Source organism: Oncorhynchus nerka, linkage group LG8 (genome assembly GCF_034236695.1).
Source record: "Oncorhynchus nerka isolate Pitt River linkage group LG8, Oner_Uvic_2.0, whole genome shotgun sequence".
Lineage (NCBI taxonomy): Eukaryota > Metazoa > Chordata > Actinopteri > Salmoniformes > Salmonidae > Oncorhynchus > Oncorhynchus nerka.
The window spans coordinates 47894509-47915072 of record NC_088403.1 but is presented as its reverse complement, the minus strand read 5'-3'; the positions used below and the strand labels follow the sequence as shown (position 1 = coordinate 47915072).

General features: G+C 43.6%; 2 protein-coding genes across 2 annotated transcripts; one reads left to right on the top strand and one right to left on the bottom strand.

Annotated features, from left to right (window-relative positions):
- Positions 1-458: 458 nt before the first annotated feature.
- si:dkey-85k7.10 (endonuclease domain-containing 1 protein) lies at positions 459-2350 on the top strand. Its single transcript, XM_029666728.2, is given in 4 exon segments — positions 459-998; positions 1482-1529; positions 1532-1687; positions 1818-2350. Coding segments are annotated over 4 exon segments (909 nt in total). The 5' UTR covers positions 459-671; the 3' UTR covers positions 2196-2350.
- A 4011-nt stretch (positions 2351-6361) lies between these two features.
- On the bottom strand, positions 6362-7693 carry ufsp1 (UFM1-specific peptidase 1 (non-functional)). The gene is made up of 2 exons (XM_029666730.2): positions 7532-7693; positions 6362-7440 (listed from the first exon to the last, which is right to left on the bottom strand). The coding sequence occupies exon 2, from the start codon at positions 7352-7354 to the stop codon at positions 6587-6589; it is 768 nt and encodes a 255-aa protein (XP_029522590.2). The 5' UTR covers positions 7355-7440; positions 7532-7693; the 3' UTR covers positions 6362-6586.
- Between the last annotated feature and the right edge of the window lie 12871 nt (positions 7694-20564).

The window sequence follows — 20564 nt, the reverse complement described above, 5'->3', positions numbered from 1 at the left end:
TCTACCTCTGCACAAAGACTTATTCTGCTCACACCTCAGTCTTTACATGAGAGGATAAGCAGATAAGACTAGCCACAGATCTACACACACACACACACACTTTGCATCTCTCCACTTCAGAGGATGAGAGGCAGTCTACAGTGGAGAGATCACAATCAGCTCCGACTACGTTCTGCACCAATGGACACAGGTGACCTTGGGTCCCTCTTTACAGAGCAAACATGAGATACATAACAAAAAACACAGCCTTTCAGGACCTAACAGAGCCTGTGTTTTCATATTACCAAGTATAAGACATCTATCCAATGTGTCATGCTTTAGCTGGGACTAGTCCTGGGTAATCTAAGAAAGCCGAACACTGATAACATTAACTGATGCTCTTCACTTTGCTACGGCCGGCTCGCCACTTTGAATATATGGAAATAGACTTGACAATGGGAAGTCGAGATGGGCCGACCCACTGAGTATCTCTTCATGAGAGAGATGAGACTGTACAGAGAGTCATAGACTACCACGGGAAAGAGTGAAGGGAGAGACAGGAATCTCACGCACGAAGTAGCAACCGTAGTGTGTGAAGGGCAGTGGGAGCGAGGGGAACACATGCCGACACAGAGGGAGGCAAACAAGACAACGAAACAAGATCAGTTCGAGAGAGAGACTGAGTAGCTAACATGGTCACCGTGAAACACTTATCCATCTACTCTTCTCTGTCCCTGGCGGTCCTGCTGATACTGGGCTGTGTGCGAGAGTCCCAGGCCGGAGTGGTGGAGGACTTTAACCATGTGGAGCGCTGTAAGGACTCCCTGTACATGGGAACCCCACCTCGGGGCTACCTCCTCGGTAACTCCCTGAAGAAGCTCTGCCAGCGCTACGAGGACAAGCCCCGCTTCGTCACCCTCTACGACCCCCACAAACACATCCCTGTCTACTCGGCCTATACCTTCAAGAAGTCCGACGGCGAGAAGAGGGTCGACTTCCCCTGGATGTTCGAGCCACAGGTAGAATATTGTGTGTGTATGTGTGTGTGTCTGTGTGTGTATGTAGTGTGTGTGTGTGTTGGATGTCACCTTTGAACATAGGCCAGAAATGTTTATATGCTCCAATATAGCGATTCAGCATCCCCATTATGTAATTTCAAAACATGTTTTGATAAAGGTTCTCTCATGGATGCAGATGACGGACATCCATACACTAGTAGGTAAAGGTTGCCGAGCTGTGAGGACAATATTGCTGCTCTAGGCAAAATTAGAAGCTTAATATTAGCTGCATCACGGTCTGTGTGAATTGGTGTTACAAGAGGACATTGTTGTAATCTGTTCATGTAGGCAGCAGTATTGTGCATATGCAAATTAAATTCATCTTAATTTCTTCATCAAAATCCCCTCTCTCCCCCTCTGGCTCTATTCCCCCTCCCCCCCATCTCCGTCCGTCTGTATCCTCTACCCCCTCACTCCCTTCCTCCACCCTCCGTCCGTCCGTAGTTGGCATCAGAGAAGGGCAGTAGCAACATGGAGCCGTTCCCCAGTCCTCCTCCCACATGCACATGAACTTTGAGGACAGCCAGGCGGTGCTGGAGGACTATGCTGACGTGGTCCAGTACGAGAGAGGGCATCTCAACCCCGACGAGCACCAGGCTGATCCCCTGGACAAGGCCTCCACCTACACACTGACCAACGTGGTGCCCCAGGTAAGTTGGTTCAGTCTGCACATATAATAGTTAGTTTAGTGTGTCTACCTTACACTGTTTAAGCGTAGGGGAGGGTGGAAGAAGAAGAAGGATGGGTAAATAACAGGAATGATCTTTCTTTTTGCCCCAGATCCGTGAGTTCAATATCGGGCCCTGGGCCGAGCACGAGGACCTCATCCGCAAGCGCCTCAACAACTACTGCCGCGGCAAAGCCTACGTGATCACCGGGGTCACAACCTCTGGGAACATGATCCGCCGTGACAACCTGGACCGCGTGGCCATTCCCGAGTACATGTGGTCGGCCTACTGTTGCACCGACTACGACCAGAACGCGCCCTACTTCCTGCGGTACAAGTTCCCGGCGTTCGGGGCCTACGGGCTGAATGACCGCGTCAACAACCACCTGGTGGAGGTTCCGGTGAAGAACCTGGAGAAGTTCCTCAGGGGAAGGATGGACGTGGACAAGAACTTCCAGATCTTCTACAACGACTGTGTGCCTGACTCATAGTGAGCAACCCTGTGATAGTGATTGCAATCATGCCAGCCTCAATGTCACCTCTACATTGTAATCTACTTTCTGTATCGAGTAGATTCTGAAAATATGAATGTAGCCTGTGGGTGAGTTGTTGCTTACAAGCAATAAAGATGATCTTTCAAACCTTGTTCCGCCTCCATTGTCCATTCAATGTATAACAACTAATGTGAAGTGTAGGCCTAACCCCTAGTTCAAGAAACAGCTTTTTGTAAGAAAACGAATCTCACTTTCATGCAGACACTGCTCCTAAAATGTGCAGTCAGACTCGGAGCCTTTTGAGATTATAGACATAGTAGCATTTGGGTGGTAAAACCCTTCTCCATGTAAAATAATCATGTCCTATTTAAAACCCAATGTCTGCTCTTTGATCAGAAGCTTCATTTGCATGTTGGCCTCTGGGTAACAAGAACAAGTCAGAGTGATTTGAATCAAGGAGAACTTGCCGGGCTTATATTCTCTACTGCAGAGACAGACTGCACTGAACGTCATAGAAGGATGTTGATTATCTGGTACGAGATGAAGTGAATCCATAAGAATTCATGTTGGATAATTACTGTGTTCACATTCCGGAATTATATTCACCAGGCTTGTAGTCATCTTTTAAAGGTTTATTTACTGCCACAGAACTAGAGTTGCAAAATTCCCTGGAACGTAAAAGGAAAATATTGGTTTTCCAGAAATTGGAGGATCCCTGATTTCCTGCTTATTCCATCCTGATTCCGGGGTCTGGGATTTCGGGAAAACCAGGGAATTTATTGAAAGTTCCAGGGGCCTCATTTATCAATATTACGTAGAAACTATTCTCAAATACTACTTAATTTATTCTGTCGTTTCATTCTCAACCAGGATTTCTATGGAACACCGTTTGGGTCTTTGCGTGTCAAAATAGATACTATTTAACACTATTTGACGTGTCAAATAAGCTGGTTGACCAATCAGGACCTGAATATGACTGCACACCACATGATTTAACGTGTTCATAATTTTTTACGCCGTTATTACACATTGATTACACTATCACTCGTATTTAATTTGTCACAACAATTCATCGATACGTATGCTATGATGCTGGTAAAGTTGTCTCGCGCACCTACAATGCTGGACATAAAAAAAGCTAGCTAGCTAATGGATGCAAACAATGTTCTTCCGCAAAAGCATAACTAAATGACAATCTGTTTCAGTAGCTATGGTTAGCTAGCTAACTATATAGCTAGGTGTCATAATCTAAAATAACCCTAATGTCACGCCCTGGTCGAGGTATTTTGTGTTTATCTTCATTTATTTGGTCAGGCCAGGGTGTGGCATGGGTTTTTGTATGTGGTGTGTATGTATTGGGATTGTAGCTTAGTGGGGTGTTCTAGTTAAGTCTATGGCTGTCTGAAGTGGTTCTCAATCAGAGGCAGGTGTTTATCGTTGTCTCTGATTGGGAACCATATTTAGGCAGCCATATTCTTTGTGTGTTTCGTGGGTGATTGTCCTTAGTGTCCTTGTTCCTGTCTCTGTGTTAGTTTACACTAGTATAGGCTGTTTCGGTTTTCGTTACGTTTATTGTTTTGTAGTGTTTGTATTTAGATTCGTGTTACGTTTGTTTATTAAACATGGATCGCAATCTACAAGCTGCATTTTGGTCCGACTCTCCTTCACCACAAGAGAACCGTTACACCTCATTTATAAAACGGTTCTTATTTGATAAATGTGAAGCTAGCCACAATAAGGACTAGCCACAATAGTGGACTTTGCGGTTAGCCTTGAAAATAAAAGTATTGCATAATTCTATTTGTATTCATTTGCATCACTGTCAATGACATACTTTTATTTTGAAGGCAAACTTAATCCTTTTTGTGCCTAGCTTCACAACACATAACCCGGTGTGGTCGAGCCACACTAATCAGATAAAGCTAGCTGGTTGCTTATAACGTTAGCTTTGGGCAACAAGGTTAAGTAGCTGGCTAGCTATTTATTTTCTTGAACTGAAGTTCAATTTCAATAGGCGAACAACAATACTTACAAGATCATTGCTAAGAATAATGAAAATGAGGGCCTCCCGGGTGGCGCAGTGGTTAAGGGCGCTGTACTACTGAACTCTGGGTTCGCGCCCAGGCTCTGTCGTAACCGGGCACGACCGGGATGTCCGTGGGGCAACGCACAATTGGCCTAGCGTTGTCCGGGTTAGGGAGGGCTTGGCCGGTAGGGATGTCCTTGTCTCACCAGCGACTCCTGTGGCAGGCCGGGCGCAGTGCGCCAAGGTTGCCAGGTGTACGGTGTTTCCTCCGACACATTGGTACGGCTGGCTTCCGCTGGCTTCATTCATACACTCTGTTGACTGTGCCTTTAAACAGCTTGGAAAATTCCAGAAAATTATGTCATGGCTTTAAAAGCTTCTGATAGGCTAATTTACATAATTTGAGTCAATTGGAGGTGTACCTGTGGATGTATTTCAAGGCCTACCTTTGAACTCAGTGCCTCTTTGCTTGACATCATGGGAAAATCAAAAGAAATCAGCCAAGACCTCAGAAAAAAAATGTAGACCTCCACAAGTCTGGGTTATCCTTGGGAGCAATTTCCAAACACCTGAAGGTACCACGTTCATCTGTACAAACAATAGTGTGCAAGTATAAACACCATGGGACCACGAAGCCGTCATACCGCTCAGGAAGGAGATGTGTTCTGTCTCCTAGAGATGAACGTACTTTGGTGCGAAAAGTGCAAATCAATCACAGAACACCAGCAAAGGACCTTGTGAAGATGCTGGAGGAAACAGGTACAAAAGTATCTATATCCACAGTAAAACAAGTCCTATATCGACATAACCTGAAAGGCTGCTCAGCAAGGAAGAGGACACTGCTCCAAAACCGCCATAAAAAAAGCCAGACTATGGTTTGCAACTGGGGACAAAGATCGTACTTTTTGGAGAAATGTCTGATAAAACAAAAATAGAACTGTTTGGAGGGAAAAGGGAAACACAGCATCATGTTGTGGGGGTGCTTTGCTGCAGGAGGGACTGGTGCACTTCACAAAATAGATGGCATCATGAGGTAGGAAAATTATGTGGATATATTAAAGCAACATCTCAAACATCTCTCAGGAAGATAAAGCTTGGTCGCAAATGGGTCTTCCAAATGGACAATGACACCAAGCATACTTCCAAAGTTGTGGCAAAATGGCTTAAAGACAACAAAGTCAAGGTATTGGAGTGGCCATCACAAAGCCCTGACCTAAATCCTGTAGAAAATTTGTGGGTAGAACTGAAAAAGCATGTGCGAGCAAGGAGGCCTACAAACCTGACTCAGTTACACCAGCTCTGTCAGGAGGAATGGGCCAAAATTCATCCAACTTATTATGGGAAGCTTGTGGAAGGCTACCCTAGACATTTGACCCAAGTTAAACAATTTAAATGCAATGCTACCAAATACGAATTGAGTGTATGTAAACTTCTGACCCACTGGGAATGTGATGAAAGAAATAAAAGCTGAAATAAATCACTCTTTACTATTATTCTGACATTTTACATTCTTAAAATAAAGTGGTGATCCTAAACGACCTAAAACAGGGAATTTTTACTCGGATTAAATGTCAGAAATTGTGGAAAACTGAGTTTAAATTTATTTGGCTAAGGTGTATGTAAACTTCCGATTTCAACTGTATATCATGCATCCCTAGTCGATGCTCCTTTCCAAAAAATATCGAGAATCTTATTCTGGTGACATGATGATAGATGCTTGACTGACGTTTGACAAATTCAATATTCTCTTATCCATAATCATCTCATGTAGACTAGACAACCCTCACAGTCTACCTGCACTGTATCTGTGAGCTGTGAGTACATGCCAAGACCAGAGTAGGCACATTTGCTACTTAATGTAACACAACAGTTTGTGACAGAAGTATCGGTAGAGTTGAACACACTCTGAAGGAAACATTCATATTGATTAATCACACTTGGGTTTACGCACAGACTTGCACGTACGCATGATTGATAAATGAGGCCCCAGGAATTTTGCAACCCTACACAGAACTAGAGTGATTTTATTTCTATGGTAATGTCCTCACACCATATGAAGTCTGCATTTATCCACAAGAGGGCAATAGTGTTATACTCATACACTACCAGTTCCTACTGCTGTACAGGACAGTAGAAATATATTTAACATATCTTTATTTGTGGATCATAACAGATGTTCTCTTTCAAATACGTATTATTTTGAAAATATTTTCTCAGATAATTACAACAGACATTTAACAAAGCGATTATCCAATTAAGTCCTTACAAGAATTCTATCTGGCTGCAATTAGTGGAAAAAAATAATTGGGCTGCCTGAGTTTACGAAAACGCTTCTTTTCCCACTGATCTGTCCTTGTCCGTTTCATTTCTGGGAAGTCTGAGGCAGACACAAGTTATAGAAAGAGCTATGATCCAGTGACCCTACTTTTTTCCACGACACCCACCCCAGCCCCTGCACCGACGTCATCTCCAGTCTGGGCCCATAGTAGTGAGGGTCCATCACCAGCAGGTAGCTCCCCTGGCCCCCAGGCCGAGTGCACACACCCAGGATCCCCTTGGAGGAGTTGTCCCGGTCGCCTCCCATCATGACAGGAGACCCCTGACTCTGGAAGTGCTGGTGGAGCTCCTCAGCAGCTCTCTCTAGTTCTACCCCTCCACCCCGCACGTGGACAACCTTACAGGGGACGTCGTAGTAGTAGTCCAGGACCAGGGCCGCCTCAAACGTCCCTATCCACTCGTGAGAGCCAGCGAACATGGCAAGCTTGTCCCCCATTGCGACCAGGGCGTGCTGGATTTCGGGGAGGCTGGGTGGGGGTCTGCATTTGCCCTTAGGTGGTGGTGGAGCCCAGCTCTGGCACAGCCAAGAGGCCATGGTCTGTAAGGTGCGGTAGCCACAGCCCCAGCCCCTGTCGTCCTGACCATCACACCCATAGTGGAAGTAGAGGCACTCCCCAGATATTAGGGAGCATTTGACAACATCTGGTGCTGGGCTAGGAAGTCCAATGTGTGCATTATTCAGCAGAGTTCCTGTCCAATCTGCATTAGGCTCTGTGCCTTTGTGTTTTTCTCCCACCACTGCCTTTTCACCCCAGTCAATCCGCTCAGAAATGTTTTCCTCTAGATTAGCCATGTGTCTTCAATCCTTGAGACCCCTTGTCAATGTGGCAATTCTGCTGTCATTCCATGATGCACGTCATTTTCTTCTTCAATCTAAACCTTAAAAATCCAGGTAGAAGTGCAATTTTGTTACTCGGTTTTCCTGTTTCATTTACCTTGAATATTATTCGATGTACAGGGAAAAACATACGTGGAGTTTTTTACAGTCTGGTCAGAACTGCGACTCAGTTCTTCGCTGAAATAGTTCCCTCTATCCGCAAAAGTTGACGAATGAGTTCCTATCTGGGCTTGGTGGGAAACATTTTCTGAAGCGGCGTAGGCGCTTGTTATTGGTCACTATTTTATGGATAACACATTCTCAATATTTTAAACAGATTGTCCCCCTTCCCTAACACCTCCCCCTTCTTTTGCATGATGCGCACAGTCGGGCACCTGTAAATGATTGATTGACAGCTGGCTGTCAGTGATCCTGCCTGGATGATCAATCTAGTCTGTATGATGTTGTAATATAGCCTACCACATAAACTGTCAAATCCCGTATGATATTACGCATTGCAGTAATTAACACTTCTCAGTCTTACCGTTTTCACAGTCGACCAGATGTTTTTGTTACTAAAAATGACATTGTTCTTTGGTGGTGATCTCTCTACCTTGTGCGCGTGTGGAGAAGATAATGACTGACGATGACCTCAAAAAAATATATATATATATATATTCCAACGGTCGTCTCGAGATTCCTCCCTCTGCCAATACATTTTGTTGTTGGTTCAGCTTTTCTTTGAAACAGAATATGTCTCAATTTTGTCTCCGAAGTCCTCTCAAATCAGAAATACATTGGGATATAGACGGGCTAAAAGTAAAATGATATTAAATGAAGGTGTTAGGAAATTAGGATACAGTGAATAGATCATTCTTCGAAAAGAGAGAGGCATTGTTTTCGCAACCTCACATTCTTCTGTGGTATATTTGCGATCGCACAATGTGCATCCTGCCATCTACGATGCGTGATGGAAACAGAAAATAACGGAAATACCAAAAATAAATCAAACAACTTTTCAGTTAAAAATAAATAAAACATCTGATCCCTACACAGGCTCAATGGGAACCTGGGGGGTGGGTCTTCCCTTACCATTATCCCTTGCAAGTCTTCAGATGTAAAATCCCTGAGTCCCAAAAACGTTTCTGCCGCAGCCACAATAATGTCCAGTTTCCTCCGAGACTTGCTGTACAGATTATAACTGTGGCAAGGAACGCAACAAAATCCACCTTTTTAATGCACATGGTATATTTGTCTTGCAGCAAACATTTACTACTGGCTGTGGGATATCCACTACCATATCTTCACTGGCATCACTTGTTATCTCAATTATTTTAATGGCTTCCGCATAGGAGATTCGATTGACCACTCTAACCTCAATTTCATTCACCCTTACAGGGCACTCCAGGAACTAAGGATCACGATCCCCACCACAATTGCAACACTTGACCCTCACATTTGTCCTGTCCACCTGTTTCATTTGATGGCGTCCGACATCTGAATTGGTCTGGCCTGGGTTTTCCGAAAAGTATCCTAGCACTAAAAGAATCTTAATTCTATTGAAACTAAATGGACGAAAGAGGATTTTAGTGCTATGATGCTTTTGGAAAATCCAGCCCAGGACTGTGGCAGTGAGTCCAGAGTAAGTAGCCTAGTGTAGCAATGAAAAAACAAAAACAACACATTAAATAGTGTCAGCTTTTATATGAGAAAGTTTGGTCTGTCTCACTATTCTTTTGGCCGTCTTTAATGGTCAATGACAAATACGTTTCTGTCTGTATGTAGGCAATTTAAGTGACAATGCATTCTTTAAATTGTCAAAACATATGAAGTTATAGGATGTTGTAGGCCTATAGCCAATGCTTCTTCACCCCCTGCAGGTAAATGGGGAATGGCTGATGTACTCCAACATTTACATTTAAGTCATTTAGCAGACGCTCTTATCCAGAGCGACTTACAAATTGGTGCATTCACCTTATGACATCCAGTGGAACAGTAGTGCATCTAAATCTTTTAAGGGGGGTGAGAGGGATTACTTTATCCTATCCTAGGTATTCCTTAAAGAGGTGGGGTTTCAGGTGTCTCCGGAAGGTGGTGATTGACTCCGCTGTCCTGGCGTCGTGAGGGAGTTTGTTCCACCATTGGGGGGCCAGAGCAGCGAACAGTTTTGACTGGGCTGAGCGGGAACTGTACTTCCTCAGTGGTAGGGAGGCGAGCAGGCCAGAGGTGGATGAACGCAGTGCCCTTGTTTGGGTGTAGGGCCTGATCAGAGCCTGGAGGTACTGAAGTGCCGTTCCCCTCACAGCTCCGTAGGCAAGCACCATGGTCTTGTAGCGGATGCGAGCTTCAACTGGAAGCCAGTGGAGAGAGCGGAGGAGCGGGGTGACGTGAGAGAACTTGGGAAGGTTGAACACCAGACGGGCTGCGGCGTTCTGGATGAGTTGTAGGGGTTTAATGGCACAGGCAGGGAGCCCAGCCAACAGCGAGTTGCAGTAATCCAGACGGGAGATGACAAGTGCCTGGATTAGGACCTGCGCCGCTTCCTGTGTGAGGCAGGGTCGTACTCTGCGGATGTTGTAGAGCATGAACCTACAGGAACGGGCCACCGCCTTGATGTTAGTTGAGAACGACAGGGTGTTGTCCAGGACCACGCCAAGGTTCTTAGCGCTCTGGGAGGAGGACACAATGGAGTTGTCAACCGTGATGGCGAGATCATGGAACGGGCAGTCCTTCCCCGGGAGGAAGAGCAGCTCCGTCTTGCCGAGGTTCAGCTTGAGGTGGTGATCCGTCATCCACACTGATATGTCTGCCAGACATGCAGAGATGCGATTCGCCACCTGGTCATCAGAAGGGGGAAAGGAGAAGATTAATTGTGTGTCGTCTGCATAGCAATGATAGGAGAGACCATGTGAGGTTATGACAGAGCCAAGTGACTTGGTGTATAGCGAGAATAGGAGAGGGCCTAGAACAGAGCCCTGGGGGACACCAGTGGTGAGAGCGCGTGGTGAGGAGACAGATTCTCGCCACGCCACCTGGTAGGAGCGACCTGTCAGGTAGGACGCAATCCAAGCGTGGGCCGCGCCGGAGATGCCCAACTCGGAGAGGGTGGAGAGGAGGATCTGATGGTTCACAGTATCGAAGGCAGCCGATAGGTCTAGAAGGATGAGAGCAGAGGAGAGAGAGTTAGCTTTAGCAGTGCGGAGCGCCTCCGTGATACAGAGAAGAGCAGTCTCAGTTGAATGACTAGTCTTGAAACCTGACTGATTTGGATCAAGAAGGTCATTCTGAGAGAGATAGCGGGAGAGCTGGCCAAGGACGGCACGTTCAAGAGTTTTGGAGAGAAAAGAAAGAAGGGATACTGGTCTGTAGTTGTTGACATCGGAGGGATCGAGTGTAGGTTTTTTCAGAAGGGGTGCAACTCTCGCTCTCTTGAAGACGGAAGGGACGTAGCCAGCGGTCAGGGATGAGTTGATGAGCGAGTTGAGGTAAGGGAGAAGGTCTCCGGAAATGGTCTGGAGAAGAGAGGAGGGGATAGGGTCAAGCGGGCAGGTTGTTGGGCGGCCGGCCGTCACAAGACGCGAGATTTCATCTGGAGAGAGAGGGGAGAAAGAGGTCAGAGCACAGGGTAGGGCAGTGTGAGCAGAACCAGCGGTGTCGTTTGACTTAGCAAACGAGGATCGGATGTCGTCGACCTTCTTTTCAAAATGGTTGACGAAGTCATCTGCAGAGAGGGAGGAGGGGGGAGGGGAGGAGGATTCAGGAGGGAGGAGAAGGTTGCAAAGAGCTTCCTAGGGTTAGAGGCAGATGCTTGGAATTTAGAGTGGTAGAAAGTGGCTTTAGCAGCAGAGAGAGAAGAGGAAAATGTAGAGAGGAGGGAGTGAAAGGATGTCAGGTCCGCAGGGAGGCGAGTTTTCCTCCATTTCCGCTCGGCTGCCCGGAGCCCTGTTCTGTGAGCTCGCAATGAGTCGTCGAGCCACGGAGCGGGAGGGGAGGACCGAGCCGGCCTGGAGGATAGGGGACATAGAGAGTCAAAGGATGCAGAAAGGGAGGAGAGGAGGGTTGAGGAGGCAGAATCAGGAGATAGGTTGGAGAAGGTTTGAGCAGAGGGAAGAGATGATAGGATGGAAGAGGAGAGAGTAGCGGGGGAGAGAGAGCGAAGGTTGGGACGGCGCGATACCATCCGAGTAGGGGCAGTGTGGGAAGTGTGGTGTTCTCTATTGGCATGTGTTCTCTCCCCACCCTCAGTGGCCATTATTGTCAGAAGGGTTAAAACCGTCATACCCATCGAGTGCCACTATAAGAAGTGAGTCCTGAGTGGCATGAATGTAGTGAATTATATATTTTGGGGTACATTCTATTTGAGAAAATGGCACACATAGCAAACCACAGAAAAAAAACATGACTTTTATAGTCCACTTTGTAGCCCACTCTCAGATGGTCATTAAAGGAGACAAATATTTATCATGTTTCATAGCTTTTGTTTCTTAGGAAACTAAGTGAGTGGGGAGCCACTGATTCAACATGGCTGCCTATGACCTCCACCATCAGTGCCATGGGGCTGCTACACTTCTCTCTACGCATCATGAATGGTGAAACTTACTAAGTGCTAGGATATGAGCTCACAACTGTTGATAAAAGGATATTAGAAGGGTGAGCCGGTTAAGGATCGATTCAGACCAGGTGTTAAAATTGTACGACAAGCGACAGTTTATTTCAGAGGGAGAATATCTGGTACACGTAAATACGGCTCTTCCGTTAGTTCGTGTTGGAACAGCAGGCAGAGCGCGTAAACAGTCAGCACAGCCCTTATATACGTCACAGAAAGTAGGTTGACCCTAGGAAGATCGGATCTCCGGATTGGTTCAGCTGGTTGTAGTCTGTAGTCTTCCGCCATTGGCTCAGTTGTCTGTCCATCATCGTAGGATCTTCTTCGGGCACACAGTGTTCGGTTAAAATTAAAAGGAGATTATGTGTGTAATGTGGGAGCTATCCTGTGGGGGACCCCACAGGCTTTACTGTGAGTTGTAGCCACGTAATTAGCAGTAAGTTAGTCACCTGCATACGAAATAGCAATTCCTTACAAAACCCTCTCTTCACGTCTCACCAGAGACGTGACACAACCTAACTGGATCCAGACACAAAGAGAAACTTTTCCCAACAGGACTATGAAATAAGGCACGGTATTAAACAGAAATAGATATTTATGTATTACCATCATGTTCTCCATTCAATCCCACTATGTACTAAGTTGGCTTACAACCCTCATTTAACAGAGCGGAGAACAGCTCAAAATAAAAGTAAAAATTATTGTCCACATTAGCCAGCTTTTTCCAGCAGGAAAAAGTTTCTGATACCCTCTCTTCACATCTCCTAAGAGATGTGATATAGTCCAGATACATTACTCCAAGCAAAAACGAAGACATAATCCAAAAAGGAAAAATATCCTAAACTAGGTATGTCTATCCGGAAATGGCCCACAAAGAAAAATAATTTCCCCCTCTTCCCATCCCAGATGGGACACGACATACAATGGAGAAGCTTAATCAATAAAAGCAACTGGATCCCCCTCCTTACTCCTGCTAGGGTGTCACTCAATTATCCTTTATTTCAGCAGTCATAGCATTTCATGAAAATAATAAAAAGTTTATTACTAATAACAAGTTATATATGCCTTTGTTGTATGCCTTTGTTCCCCCCAAGGGTGTCACTTATCAAAAACAGGATAAAACTTTATTGTTATTGACATGTAAGATGTAGGATAAAACTTTGGTCATGGAAAACAGAGTAAAGAATTATTAGAAACCATCTGGTCCTCTCAGCTACTTCTATCCTGTACCAAGTGGGCTCCTTGCCACCCAGGGACTCCAAACCATGTGTCATCATCAGTCAGTCCCATCCTCCCCTGAAAGCATGCTTCCGTATCGGCATCGCCAACTGGAGCATCAAGCAAAGGCATCATGCCTGAAGCCCTCACCACATCTGTAACAGACTTGTCAAAACACAGTATGATGCAAGCAGCACATCACATCAATAACAAATAATACAAGAATTAGGGTCAGAAATCCAGTAACCATCCTACCAGTGCACTTACCAAACCAGGCCAAGAGAACAGACTCCTCCACCCCCCGTGGACCTCATCTTAGCAGATAGTGCATCAACCCCGCCTTAGATTGTGAAGTTTAAAAACTATCATCTGGACTGGTATTAGGAATATACGTGCAACATTGTTTACCGAACATCTTGCAGGCGTCCCCTGACTGGCAAGAAGCATATCCAAGGCAAGTCTATTCTGTCTGGAAACCCCAAATGTGGCCTCAAGCTGTTCAGACATACTAGTGAGTGCATCACGGGAGTAATTCACAAAACGCTGTTGGTCATAGTAGATATAATTAATCCATGCAGTCTGTCCAGCATCCACCATGGCTGGACCCATAGTAGGTAGTAAGTGCCAGAGTCCATCATTCCTACCCAAGGCCTGAAACTCATGAGGAATCCCCACTGGCACTCCCAACAGGTTAGTGTGTATGTCAACTACATCCTCTGTCCATGGAGCACTACTACATTTGTCTCCCATGGGATGGAATGTTTTCAGGTCCCCTGGTTACAGAACTCAGCAGCTGTTCAGCAACAACATCAACAATGGTCCGTGGAATTATCAAACTGGTCAGACCACACGTACCTTGCCATTCTCCTCTAAGAATGGGTCTCAGCCCTCTTTTGGCTTCACTCATCCACCATACATCAGCCAGACCACTAGTTTGGTTTAGGCCTGTAACTGGCCAAGTGGAATTAATGGTTATGTTACTCCTGCAATCAGCTTCAGGCAATCTCCCATAATCAATGCCATTACTTGTACCCGTGATGCACTCGTAATTGCCCCCATATGCCTCAACACCCCAAGAGGCCCGATGAGGAGGTACTGCAGGAAACACAAGGCTCAAAGAGGAACAGAGGGTTGAATTGGGCTTAACCTGGTAAAAACTTCTCAAAATACACAACCACCCCTCTCCTTCTCCTACAGCAAATGGGTGTAGCCAGAACAGGTCTAGCATAACTTCAAATAATACAGTCCTTTCCTCTCAGGGTTTTAGCTGTGTACCTCATATAAGACAGCCACAAATTGTCCCTACTATCAAAACCAGTCTCAGTTTCTAATTGATCAATAGCCGAATAGTCTCTAACATTAATTACCTGAATGGTATTTTTAACACAGTGGTGGTAGAGGAGTGTGTCCGGTTACCTCTGGTCTTGGCAGTACCCTGATAGAAAACACACCCATCATGTCTGTCCTCGTCCTTTGTAGTCCGAGGGTGTGAGTGCCTGCATCAGAGAGCTTAATAGTTTTGATGGTTAGTAGGATTTCATCACCTTTACAAAGTTCAACATTGCTCCCAGGTTTCCCCATATCATGGAAAACCTATCCACCCTTGTGGGATCCTCCATGCTATAAGGATACCCTCTTCTCCAATCCTAGAACTGTCCGAAGTCGGTTATCATGTAATCTCTACTCTAACTTCTTGTCTACCCAGATCTAGGGATTCTTATGCTTATTTTGGAACAAAATACACATCACTTAGCCAGAGCCAGACACATCTTCACTTCTATGAACAAAAACAGGGGTGATAGGACAGGTAGGGTTACTTCATTCGAGAGTTGGCCCCCGGAATTCTGTTAATTCCAGTTCTTCTCCCGAACTCTGTTTATTGTCCGACAGTGAAAAAATGTCTTACCCTTCCGCCGTGCGATATGAATCTGGGTAGCTCTTTCAGCTAGCTGTCACCAGGGGTCTTCTATGGTCCCCAAGCCTCTGGGACTGGATTGAGTGACTTCACCTGTAGTTCACCTGTAATGCATACAATCCTGGACATACAGGCTTGGTTAACAAACAATTTCTCATATGTTTTATCTGATTATATCTTTAACTTCTATTCCCAATTGTTAGCTTACATTTTTTTTTTTTTTTTTTTCCTATCCAATAAGCCCCATCCTATCCTAGACCACAATTTACCCATCCCCCTTTTGATACCTGACTCTGCCCAGGTATCAACCTTACCTACTCTAAATACTGACTTAGGTAAGATTAGTATATTATCCTTATGTCTGACATCATGAAGGAGCCCCTTTTAGTTTTCCACATGTCCAATTCTACCTTGGGCGTCAATCCAGTACCAATTCCCTGTCAAGTTTCTTATCTACTTAAGAACTATCTGCGCTACTTATATATTTTCTTAAATATATATTTACCAATTTAAACCTTTTCTCTCATATTTCTCAAATACCACTAAGCTTCTAACTGTTTCACTTTATCCAAAATCATGTCTATGAGTGTCAATCTCTAAAGTCCTTACATTTCCTTAATCAACCTAACAATAATCCTAAATCATCACAGATGTCCTATATACCTGTTCAATTTAATACTATTTTTTTTTTTTATTTTTTTTTTTTTTTAAACCCCTAATGGTAAAAAAAAAATAAAAAAATAAAAACAAATGCTTATCATATCAAAATCCTTCCTTCAAGGACTCTCAGTATTCTATCTGACAATAACATGAATTTAATATATGTTGCAGAGTGCAGAATTCCTTGTCTACAGTGATTTATCACCCCTAAGAACTGAAACTTATTTTTCTATGTAATTCCCTGCCCTATTGGCTTAATATATATATCCTATCCTAACCTCATAACCTAAACTCCTTTATAATGAATTTACCTTAAAACTAGTACTCAATATGCCCACATTCATTATACCAATGACTCTCCCCCAAGGCTGATCAGACCTTAGAAGACAGTCATGATAAGGTCCATGAGTCAACCCACCCTTTTATAGTCAAGTTCTATACTACACTAGACATATTAAAGAACCCTTTATCCTTAAAATCCAAATTCACTTGTGTAATTTAAAACTCATAAAATAAAAACTCATAAAATTCCATATTTGAGCGTCTCTTTAAAATACCTTTGCACCAAAACAAATAGTCCTAACAAATGTTTTATGTGTATATATTTGCAAACCTTAATGATTAATCAAAACTTCCAGGCCTTTCCAATTTGGTCGTTTATGGCCTCATTCTCCCCAATATTATAATCCCTGATATTTAATAAAAATAACGTATTTTCCCTTGGCTCCTTCAACTCACATTTACATCTCAATAAAACAAAACACCATCTGCGTGTTCCTCAAGGAAAAACAACTTGCCCCTGTTACGTATGTCTACGTATCAAGGGAAATGTTCAAATAACCAAATTCAACCTCGCTAGTTTACCGAAACATGTACAATGTTTTACCATAGAGGTTGCTTTTCACCATTAATACCCTGACACCGTTCCACATAATGGAAACAGTGCTCAAATTCACTGGTGCTATTCAAACGATCAAACCAAGAATCAACAACCATCAGAATCCACCATCACGATGTTTTATGACTCAGACATCCAATCCCTCTCTCTCACGGCCCAATTACAGTCCAAATAAACGCCACAAATCAATGATACCCACCCAGCGAATCAGCTGCTAGTTTTTAGCATCTTTCCTGACGATTTACATACTCCTTTTAAAGGACACTAACCATTTTCTTTGTCACCCCCAGTCAAGACATCATTTCCGTGGCGACGGAAACCTCGCTAGTGATGTCATCAACAAGCGCTCAATCTTGACTCATTTCGCAACGATTTTCAACTCATTGTAAATAATGGTTGGCTGTCTGCAACAACAGTATTTCGGGTTCGATAAACCAAACCTAATTTATCACATCTGTTGAATCCTGAATTAGAGTTTACAACATCAATCAACATCTCTCAATTCGCTAATCTTATAAAAACATTTCGATGGACACAAATCTATCGTAATTGTTCCCCCGTTAGTATTCAGAATTATTTTGATTTAAGTTACTGTCTCGTCTTTGCATTAGCATTTTTAATTACGACTCTTTTCCCAATGTATTATTCCCAACAAATCATTTAGTGAACAGACATCGCCTTGCATCAAAATCTCCGTTCTTATATTAAGTTGAATGAATTAGTCTTTCAATTTGAACCAAACAATTTGTAAGTCGCTCTGGATAAGAGCGTCTGCTAAATGACTTAAATGTAAATGTAAATGTAAATGTAAACAAACTATTTAAAACGTTCAGTTTATATCTTATACCAATACTAGTGACTATAACTTTCTCTGCAAAACAATTAGTTTAATTAAAACCAAAAACTCAGACATATATAACTGCTCTTTACACCTCAACTGGGAACCGAACCCCGGCCTCCCACGTGGCAGGCGAGAACTCCACCACTGAGATTCTCCGCAAATAGACCCAATTTTCAGTTATCTGCATTTGTTACTCCGGCATCTGAACAACAGAAAATAGCACTAATTTAAACGCCCAAAGTTTTCCCTCAATTAGGATTCTCATTAATCTCGCTCCCTTCGTATCTGACCCTTCTTTCTTAAATACGTGAATTTTGTTCTTTTCTGCCTCTTTCTCTCTTAACCCACATTCCATTGTTTTCAACTGGACCCCGGTTGGCAGTCCCCCTCCTAGGTAACCTGCTTGCGTCCATCTTAACTTTACTCCCCCAGACTTTCTTTATATCTTTCCACTGTCCCTTTCCCCCTGATCTATATTCCATTTTTTTTGTCTAGGAACTCATTAAACTTCAGCTTTGGAGTATTGGGGGTCGCCATTGTGAATTTTTTAAAAAAATTTTTTATCGTGATTCAATTTAATTCAATCGGAAATTAATCGTAACTTAATCGGAATTTTGCCAGACTACTTGAATATAATTAGAATATACTTAGTCCGTCGTTAGTTAATAACAACGATGTATTCGAGGAGACACTATTGCTCACACTCTGCCTTATCTCAGAGCTTTTCCTTGTATATTCAGTTCGAGAAAAACGATTGGGTTGGTATAGCTTTCGTGGAGCGCGCAACCAAGGGATCTATTCGACTATATAGTCGCAATATTAAATATTATATTCAGATCTTATTTCAATTATACATCAGTCATTTTGTTCCTGATTATACATTTTACACAGAAGTTATAGATACACACAACATGGAAGTTTACATACAACACAGAATTTTCAGATTTATTCAATAACCCTTCTTGAGTTCTCTCTCTCTCTCTCTCTCTCTGTCTCTCAAACCATCAACAATCTTAATGGAGACGATTACAACCACATTACATTTTAATATAAACCGTTACAAATACACGTCATCTCTCTGACCCCTATCAGCTTATCTTTATCATTGGACCTCTTATCAGACTGGACTTCGACCGAGCCGCTGGACAACCTCGGCGCCAGGTTTAATGAATAGCAATTTGCTATTCCCTTACCGATATCTATCCCTAATCATTATCGTGCTGATCCCTTATCAAAATTGTACACATGTCCGACCCCTATCGAAACTGAATGTATATATATATGTTCGACCCCTATCGGAACTACAGGCCTCAAAAGTGATCCCTCATCATTGAAAGCTATCAGACTGCGCTGACCGGGTCACGGGACAATACAATCTATCCCCTCGCTGATATCTCATCAATGATTTAATCACCCGGCCGTCGCCGGTTTGTACCACATATGTTCACTCTACTGTTCTTTGACTCGTCAGCAAATTATAAATTTACACAAGAATTCATACTTACTCGGAAATACTGATCAGAATTTAGACAGACTATACGACAATATGCAAAGTTTGATTTAACAGGTTTTGCTTACCTTGTTTATGGTGCACCTTTTAGATCAGTTTCCCGAGTTGAGCAGAATTATTGTCCTCCCCCGAATTTCTTTCACCCGTCTCTTTTTTGGAACCGTCCTTCCGTCACTCTCCTTCTCACACCCAATCAACTCACTTCGACCGGACCGTTATTCAACCATCCTCTGGCTACCATGTTTTGTTGATAAAAGGATATTAGAAGGGTGAGCCGGTTAAGGATCGATTCAGACCAGGTGTTAAAATTGTACGACAAGCGACAGTTTATTTCAGAGGGAGAATATCTGGTACACGTAAATACGGCTCTTCCGTTAGTTCGTGTTGGAACAGCAGGCAGAGCGCGTAAACAGTCAGCACAGCCCTTATATACGTCACAGAAAGTAGGTTGACCCTAGGAAGATCGGATCTCCGGATTGGTTCAGCTGGTTGTAGTCTGTAGTCTTCCGCCATTGGCTCAGTTGTCTGTCCATCATCGTAGGATCTTCTTCGGGCACACAGTGTTCGGTTAAAATTAAAAGGAGATTATGTGTGTAATGTGGGAGCTATCCTGTGGGGGACCCCACAGGCTTTACTGTGAGTTGTAGCCACGTAATTAGCAGTAAGTTAGTCACCTGCATACGAAATAGCAATTCCTTACACAACCAATGACACAATAGCACAAATCTAATTTATTTTCGCGATTTTACAGTTGAAGATGGAATTATGAATCTACACCGCGTATTGCCACTTCATAAAATAACCATGTAATTTAGATTTTGGACCAAACAACTGAGAGACAATAGCTGAGTCTGAAATATGTCTCGCCAACTACTTGCTAAAACTGCATACTGTGTACTAATCGTACTACCTACTACTGATAACGTACTGTTTAAGAAAATAGAATGACGTAAGCAACAAAAATCAACATACTAGGCTCATCCATACAGAGAATTCATAAATTTCGTTGATTCCCGACATTCGTTCATTTTGGTACAACGTGTCACCATATCTAATTATCTGCTGTTGTCAAACACACGTGGGTCTCGAATGACGATTTTCTTCCTGAATAGAGTCGTAGAAGATTGTCGATTGGTCGCTCTAAAAATTAAAATACGTCAAAGGAGGCAGTCGGGAAAGAGGCAAGATCAGGTGGGACCATTCTAGCCAATGAGAGTGCAGATACGCGTGTGAACAACATGCGCACACATCCGATATAAAGTGGTTTTTCTCAAAGTTGACGGGATGTCACTTGTCCTACTTGTATCAGTACACTCGTAACAACCTAAGCATTACGAAACGTATATTCTAGCAAATAAGCCTTACGGAGCAAATAAGCCATTACATTTTTGACATACCCAAAATGTCTACCATTTAGAAGGCAAGAATGGGTATTCAGACAAGGCCATTGACTCCTCTCGACAACAGGTGAATGGAGCTCGCCCGCACCTCCACTATGTACCAGCAGGGGGAGCCAGTGTTGTTGGAGGCCAGGGTGT

Bases quoted from the DNA above. Each gene is read 5' to 3' on its own strand.
- ufsp1 (XM_029666730.2), bottom strand. From the start codon at position 7,354: ATGGCTAATCTAGAGGAAAACATTTCTGAGCGGATTGACTGGGGTGAA.